Below are 9,286 nucleotides of genomic sequence, written 5' to 3' on the forward strand. Positions count from 1 at the left end.
GAAAAGAGGAGTTACATTTACAAAAATAAAGCAACTAGTCGCCACTTGTGTCATTAGACTGTTTACATGACACTGTAATACAATACTCTTGAGAGCAACAAAGAACGGCATAGAAATAAGCCTACTTAACCCCTGTTCTGAGAATACGATGTGGAATTTATCAACTTGTGTATCCTACAGTGTTTACAATGAGAATTCCCCAGAGTAATAAGATTGCACTTTGAATCTGTGAAAACAGTTATTACAGTATATAGTTTGGAGTTGATCAAATAAACATCTCAAGTGTTTAAATTGGTCATCCTTCTGGGATGCTTGGAATTTAGCAGCATACTGTACAGGCATATAAAGATAAGTGCCCGTATAGAGAATGAGACTAAAGACTGCCCTCAATTCTGAATATCAAGGCAACCGTTATTGCAAGATTTATTTTGGTTACAAATAGAAGAGAGAGAGAGAGAAGAAAAAAAAAGACTGAAATGGTCTGCCCTTTATGGCATGGTGCCCATTGTTTTGATGTGCCTGTTAATAGAGGTTCTACTGTATATCCGTAATCAGCATTTTAAGTGAAAAGACAAAACTAAATCTTTAGTGAAAACTTTTTTATTATCTTGGAAGAGTACCAACAGTAGTGTTATAAAACTTACCACTAGATTATTATCTGAAACTCACCCTCAAAACAGTTTATTTTCTGTAATAGGAATGATTTGAAGCATATGTTTAATTACCATAAGGCAACTAATGAAATTATCACATGAACACAGACAACATTTGTGGAATGTAACCAGTTGTGTTTGAAGACAGCTATTAAATTGTTACAAAGGATATTATTGCACATCTCTTACATCAGAAACTAAGAGTGAAATAAAACAAACCTAATTATATTCAAAATTCATCCAATGTACATTTTGACTAATCACTTAAACAACTAGAAACATGACTATTCAAACATATTAATTTTAATGAAGTAAACAGGATCTTATTACTTTATTAAAATAAGTGACTGGTTTCCCTTTTATTTAGTTAAAGTAAAACTTTTCTTAATTAAAATAAGATAAATCAGATCTATCTATATAAATGTAGGTAAGCCTTAATTCAGCATCAGTTTGCTGAATAATCTTATTTTTACCATTTGTAAAAGATCATCATAACCTTTAAGTCGTACAATATTTTCAGTAAACAAATAAAGAATTGCAGTAAATATTAAAAAAACAACAACAACAGATTACAGTGTTGTTTTAGGTGCAGCTGAAAACTAAGAATATGGCTGAATTTTATAAACGTTTCTTTTTTTTCTAGTAAAGTTCATTTTCAACCGTTATTACTAATGTACTTTTATACATTTTACACTACTTGTAAAGAACATTTCTGAAGAGCTTATGATCTAGTTTTTTACTCTACAATTTTCTTTTTTAAAATCATTTCACCAATAGTTTCCTGATGCAGAAAATAAAAAAAAAATCAACACCTACTGGTACAATTCTTATCTTAATGTCAGGTTTCATTTTGTTTAGTTAAACACAAAGCTGCCCAATGAGTTACCTGCATTGTGCCAACTGCAGGAATAAAATCTACAGTTAGTGTTATAAGGAAGGGTTGGCAGGCAGTAATGTACACAGTATTATGTACAAATAAATTTACAGGAAACTTTCAAAGAAGTATTCTGAGGAATAACAGTCATGTACATATAAATTTATTCTAATGAGGTAAAATGATAAACATATGTGAACTTTTAAATTATTTCTTTAGGGTGATATACAAACCCACAAGATATTTCGGAATACAAAAGAAAAACATTGTACAGGAATGTGTGTGGTGGGGGTGGGGAGACTACCAGCTAGTATACAGTTTTATTAACATTTTAAGACTAAATGGAAAAAAAAAAAAATGTTACTTTCCAAATTTCAACTAGCAAACAAACACTCCTTCTACATCATGGTCACTATGATTATGATGATCACCTGCAACAAATTTTTACTTTTTATATACATAAGCTTGATATTGATAAAAGCACACGTTTAAAGAGCTTCATCACTTGTATCTGCAATATGTCATCAAAATACAAATTCTTCAGTAAATGTAATGTTATTTAAATTTATCTTATCAACATTTCATAATAAATATAAGTTATTAATGTCAATCACCAGTTTAGTGTTTTATCTGTTTCACTTAATTTTTGTTTCATAAAAAAAAAAGTTTTAAATTAAGTCACAAGTAGTAGTCAAATACATTGTATATTTATGTTGATTATTTTAGTGTATTTACTTTATTTTTCTTTGTTTTAGTCTATGCAAAGTCATATAATTAATAGCTAATTTATTGAAACCATAAACACTCAAACTCAAAAATCAATGCCCCCCCAAGTGACACAACAGTACGTCTGAAGACCTATACTGCTAGAAAGTTGTTTTGATACCCGTGGTGGGCAGAGCACAGATAGCCCTTTGTGCTTAACTACAAGCAAACAAATAATTAAGCAACTAGTGCAAAATTATAGAGTTTGTAAAAATATTTGATAAACAAATATTTGGACTTTTAAACAGAAGTAGATGAATTTGTTGCTTGGTTTCACAACTAGTGACTGGAAGTAAGAAAAAGTTTCAACATCAAGTAACTTGAAGTTAGAGGTGTACTGCTTTTCATCACTACCATTTTTCTAAGCAAATAAATTTTTAAAATGGTTCAAAGCAACTACATCAATTTTACCATATCACTATAAACCTTCCTTGGGTTGGTTTGATTATTTCAAATATTATAAATGATATAAACGCTGACTATTTTTGGCTTACTTTCACTTTAATCATCCTGTTACTGTTTGTGAATCGTGAGAGCCACTATACCAACAGTGCTGCAGCCAGACAAAAATTTAAAAGCAAAGAAATGTGTAACTTGTAGTATTCTATCATATAAATGTAAAAATTGTGTGCATATACTTATAACCAAGCTTCTTTTATAAAAAGTAGGTATTCCCATGATAGTAACAATACTTAACAAATAAATTCAAGCACCAAGGATCAGATATTTTGTATAATGTAGAAAAGCCAATAATCAGTCAGAAATGTTAACAGTTGTTAATATATCTCTCAAGGTTACATGTTAACATGAAAAAGCACAAGACTGATTGCCTCCTGTAATCCTAACACTAAGAGGAGCCCCAGTCTTAAGAGCTGCATAAACACTACCAACCAATCAAAATCCAGTATAAAAAAAAAACATTCTGAACATGGTAGTGTTATGAAGAAGAAACATTATATATAATTTTTTTGGGTGAGGAGGTAAATCTTGTCTCTTAATCTAATTTAATTAGTTTAATAGTAATCTAACTTTAATAAAAGCCAGTACATGCAAAATTAGACCTATATTAATGCCTTCAGACTTTGAATCTTAGGTTTGCACTTTGTTACAGTAAAAGAAAAAGTGTTGTGCACTTTGGGGTTATGGGTACATTACAAGTGACAGTCAAAATTCACTGTTTGAGTAGAGTAGCACACAAGTTTGGGGGGGGGGAGTGGTGTTGACTAGCTGCCTTCCCTCTAGGTTATGACTTTAAAATTAGGGTTGGCTAATGCAACTAGCACTTGAGTAATTTTGTGCAAAATTCAACGAGCAAAAAATTCTTGAGAATTACTAAAAACTGTAAGTCAACATATATATTTATACAAGTTGTTCATTAAAAAATTTCTTCAAGGAGTTACTTTGTGTACTAAATCTGTCTAGAAGGTTTCTGTTGACACTGAGTTGCTAGTGCAGTTGTTCATCAGGTTGGACTGTGCTAGTAAATCAAAACTCATCCAGTATACAGATGTCTTTAATAAATTAATATTTTCTCTCAGATAAAAACTATTTATTTTAGCTACTATTCTGACATTAGAAGCAGGTATAAATACTTTAAGCATCCTAGTGGTTATAATACATGTGTTCTAGAGATAATTAAGAAAAATCATATAGCAGAAATAAAATCCAAATACAGAGTATGAAGGAAGTGAAATATGCAGTAATCAACCATATAGTGAAAGACCAACATGGGCTGTGATAATTCATCTTGGGTGTTAAGCTGCTCTAAAGTTACACTGTCAAAGCTGTTTAATGGGCTTTCAGTGGCACAAGACATTGTTGGAGAGGATTATATTAACTTTCTTTTGTACTATGATGTTAAGTTCTTAAAGAACACATTTTTCTCTAACTTATATTCTGTTCTTTCTTTATTATTATTACGTCATTAACAGTATTTTGCTTTGTTAGCTTAGTATGTGGATTTAGGACTAACCTAATTTTCCTAAGCTGGCCAAATATAATGAGATATTACTGCCAAAAATATCAGTAACAGCAAGGGTGCCTAACTGATGAATCAATGTATTCTAATCATTATGAGTAAGAACAATTATTAAATAAATAAATTATAATCGATTTTCAGTTCTGACCTATGTAGGTAACTTGCTTCAAATTTAATATTAATTACACATACATTTATTTCTTCCTAAAGCAACTCCAGTGAGTTCTCTGTATTTCAAAACTGAAGAGTACTTGATGACTTTAAATAAACATTTTTGTGTAATGTTATATCTGAACATTGCAAAGTATGACCGATATATAATATTTTAAGGCATACTAGTTACTGACTGTAGAAGCCACTAGGTTGTACTTTATACACATTTCATGAATATTTGTGGAAAAATTTTAGCTGTTTGAACTGCATTTCCCTAAATAAATTTCACACAAATATATGTGTACATTGCTGTTAGTAAAGCATAACTTAGCTATACTAATAGTATACATAACAAATAGAACACTACAAGCTAATATAAAAGAAAGGGTCAAGTTATGTGATAATATTTCTAAAAAAAACCCATTAAAAATAATAGGAGATTCCCAAAACCAGACACATCTTCTGAGATAAAAAGTTTATTATCTGGTTAAAATAAAAAGAAATTAGGTAAATTAATATACATAGTTTATTAACTATGGTCTCCATATTGGCACTTAAAATGGTCCTACTGTTATATTTCATTTGTGTCTTTTAAGAAAATAAGATATACTTTACAATTCATACTTCATAAAAGTCTACAAAAGGGACAAAAACATGCACATGACTATTTTACAATGCAATATTTAAGTAACTCATCACAGTAAAATGATTGTCAGGAAAGTAACAACCTAATCAGCTAAAAGGCTGTGTTTACAACTTCACTGATGCCACTTCTTCCAATACATTTACTAAACCTGAAGATACCCTCTGGTTACCATAGGTAGACATTTTATGTCTCTCCTGAGATAACATGGGATAGTTTGATAGTGGAAGATTGTGTTCCAGACGATAGGCTTCCCAACGATCATCATCCGATTCATGTGTTAAATATCTGATTCCAACTTGAGCTTCTAACTCTCTTAAGTCACACCACAACTGATAGTCCTGATGATTAAAAAAAAAATTCACATTGTGCTATTTTATTTGCACATTTTGATGTGGCAAATGAAAAGTTAAAGTAAAAATGATGGGAAAACTGTTTATTAAATAATTATTTAAATCACACATACAAATTTGACTATATTTCCTAAATTATAATACTAGTTAAAAGGTATGCAACTAAGAAAATTTCTACTGTCATTTCTTTGTTGTTCTTTTATTATAATCTAGCATTATTAAAAATTACACACCTTTTGAAATTACCAAATTCTTGATTTTTCATTCTTCATATGTAAAACTTGATAAGTTAACTTTTATTAAAATATGAGAAACTCTGAGGCTAGATAATTGAATCATTAAGTGACAGAAAACAAAATCCCTCTAGGTTAGAAATGAAAAAAAGTATTTATTATAATATATATTCAGGTAAAAACAACAACAACTAACTAGCTAGCTACTTAATGTGAACTATGAATAAAAACATGACCTATCAAGCTAGATATTTAGTTTGTAAAGAAACATCAAATGGTGACACTCGCATATGAATGTTATACAAAAACAGAATCATTAACTTGATTTTGATAAAATGCCCTTATTACATTATGGTGTCATCATAAACATGGCTGAACCAGCTAAGCAGTGGTTCTCAAACTGAGGGTCCCAACTTAATGGTAGGCAACAAGAGATCTCCAAGTGTGTCTTAGAATAAGACACAGTAAAACAAATATATTTTTATTTAAATAATGATTCAAGAATGCTTTTCAACAAACATCATAAGAAATCACAGAGATATGTTAGACTAGTAACTGATCCCCCCTTCTTCAAACAAACTTGATTCCCAGAAAATTGTCTGGCTACTCAGATGAGTCGTGGGTTGAGAAAGTTTAGGAGCCCTTATTTACAGTGATCCATGAAAAACAGAAAAGGAAGACATAACATGAATGATGTTAAGTGAAAAATCAGAACTTATAGTCAGGTGAATGTAATTTCTAAAAGCAACTCAAGGATAGAATGGATGGGTTTCTATCAGATATAGCAAAGTAACTTGAACAACAGAAACATAACTCACTCAACATCGTCTAGTTTTGTCACTGAAAGGTAAAATAATATTGTCTACTTACAAAGAACATAGCCCACAAAGGCATAAAAACACAATGTCAAGTAGGATATTGTGGCAGAGATAGCTTGTTTATGCAGAGTATAAATAAAAGTTCAAAGGATTTAGAGTACAAGCTCTGGATTGGAGAAGTGAAGAATGGTCCAGAAGATGTGCAAGAATTGAGCTGTAACTCATAATAAAATATTACCCAAATATTGTTTCTCTTACCACAGTAATACCTAGGTGATGCAGCAAAAATGCATGCAAATAATAGTCAGAAGCTACCTCTTAATAAACCTCATATTTAATGAGTTGCAGGAAATATGAAAGTCATCAACATGAAGGCACTCTGAAATTGGAGAGAAAGTTGTTCTTGATAGCATTAATATTGAGAGAAAAAAGTATGACACTCAAAACAAGATCTTGAGGAATGTCCAGATTCTGTATGAAAGAATGTGAAAGTGTAGAGCCAACAAAGATCTTCTGTTTAAAAATTTATGGATAAAAATATTTAAATCATGCAAATCATAAGAATAAATGTCTTGTAAAATGTCATATTTCCATGTGGTATTATTCCTATGTGCACATGTAGGGGTTAAAGTGTGCATTTTATGACCTTTTACAGAGTGCTATTCACCATGTTATGTATTTGATGTCAAGAGTTATCAACTATTCATTTTACTCTACATTGCTGAGTTAATGACATTTTGTAGTAGAGGAGAGTAAATACCAGATACATTATATAGGGATACTGAAAAGAATTGTAGATACACATTTCAAAGTTCAAGAAGCTGTGCAAATACAATGTGCAAACTGTATGATGAACAAAAGTATTTTTAATTTTTACATGAACATCATTGTGCACTCTGACTTCTCAGAGTCTGAGTCAGACTGGTGTCATCAGTTCACAGATACATCTGGAGTAAAAATACTTATTTTTTTAAACACATTTCATTTTTTGTGTACAACAGATTCATGCTTCTTACTAAAAGCTTGAGACATTCCGTGAAGATACACATAGTAATTTCGGAATTATAGTCATCATTACTTTTCCAAGGGACCAAGCCCCTGCACACTGGATTTCATTTTAATATATATATATATAAAAAATGAAGTAGATACTATAGCGTAAAGACTTCTCTGATATAATTGATTCTTATCATGATCATGCCCTAGTGGGAGGGTGAAAGCCTTGATGGTTCTACTGAATAAATACAGCTATTATCATCTAGAACAATTACCAGGTTAAGGTTGTGAAGTTTTGAAGGCATTATCCTGGATCCTTTTTCACTTTGATAAACTTATAAATTTTTTTGTAGGACCAGTTTGGAAGTATGAGACCAACTCTCCCCATCACTGTGCAATGTCAAGACCACACGATGGTCCTATAGGTAGAACTTAAAAGCCCAGTGATAAAAATAGCCATGACAGTGGGTGGAGTAACAGGAGCTGAGAAAGCTTTCATACAGGGCAAATGGTAGTTCACAGTTAGATGTCTGTAACACAACAAAATGGTGGAATACACAGCTAAACCATAACTGTTTTGATACCTGTATTATGAGTTTACATACCTTAGTACAAGTGAAGCTATTCAACATTTTCAAATTTTACACCTCCTTTTCATCCTTTTAAGAAAAGTGCAAGGCATTACAGGTAAGGTATCTAATACTTACATAATAAAAATAAATGAAGACATTCCAAGCCCTAATATACGCCTGACAGACTTGCTGATAGGTAAAAGTCCACCAAGGGCAGGATTAAAGTTGCATGAACAATGCAATTAGTCACAGCTTCAAAAGCCTCATTGATAGATTGTCAGCAAACAATGGAAGGATCAATATTGTACATCTTACTCACAGAACACAAACATTAATGGTTTGCTTAATGCATTATTATAAAGTTTAATGGAAGGAGATATGCTATAATGTTCTGTTACAGCAAGTTATTTCTAATATCACAGTGTCTGTCCTGTATAACTGGAATTTATAGTGAATTGTTTTTTTCTTCTCACACTTACTTGCAACCAAGGATGGCATAAGGACTTGTCAACAGTGTAACGTTTTCTTGTTTTTACTTGTAGCAAATTCTGGATCAAGTCAACAGCTGTTAGGAAAGTTAAAATTGTACAAACTGGATAACTTATTCAACACCATATAACATATAAATTGCAACATTCATGAAGATTTTGATTTCATCTTTTAAACAGAAAATAATTGATTACATAACACTAAAGAGGTAAGTAAGCCACACCTCACAGAAATCTGTAACTATGATCCTGTGAGCATGATATTTTTCATAAAACTTATGTCAAGTTATAATAAAATATAATTAACAGTCTCTAGTCAAGTGTAAGACTTACTTAAAGCTTCTAGGTTGCTCAAATCTATATTACAAGCAGCTTATGTCTGCGTGTCTGTTTATTCATAATGAAAATTTAAATTTTCAACCTCTGATCATTATGAAACTTTCAATGTTCCTTGAGTATGCCCAAAGAGGGATTCTAAAACCCTTTACCTTATTCATTTTATCGAGTTTGGTAGCCACTTTAATTTCCCCCTTGCTATTCCTCGCAAACAATACACATGCACGCTATTAATCATTCCCATAAAGTCTATAAGATAAATACTATGTCTGGTGTGGGTACTTTTCAACAGTTATCATAAATGTTAGAAACTGTTTTCAAAGTTCAGTTATATTTCACAAAACTGCACAGAAAAAAAGATTACACACACACACATATATATATATATATATATATACACACACACACACGTGTGTGTGTGTGT

General features: G+C 31.2%; 1 protein-coding gene across 1 annotated transcript in view; it reads right to left on the minus strand.

Moving 5' to 3' along the window:
- Nucleotides 1-4,992: 4,992 nt before the first annotated feature.
- LOC106458675 (serine/threonine-protein kinase D1-like) overlaps nt 4,993-9,286 on the minus strand; it is a 53,121-nt gene continuing 48,827 nt past the window's right edge. The window contains exons 20-21 of the mRNA XM_022384935.1: nt 8,518-8,603; nt 4,993-5,407 (exon numbers count right to left, since the gene is read on the minus strand). Coding sequence (XP_022240643.1) covers nt 5,174-5,407; nt 8,518-8,603 — 320 coding nt within the window. The 3' untranslated portion in view covers nt 4,993-5,173. The remainder of the gene's footprint in view (nt 5,408-8,517; nt 8,604-9,286) is intronic.

This window comes from Limulus polyphemus, unplaced genomic scaffold (genome assembly GCF_000517525.1).
Source record: "Limulus polyphemus unplaced genomic scaffold, Limulus_polyphemus-2.1.2 Scaffold500, whole genome shotgun sequence".
NCBI lineage: Eukaryota > Metazoa > Arthropoda > Merostomata > Xiphosura > Limulidae > Limulus > Limulus polyphemus.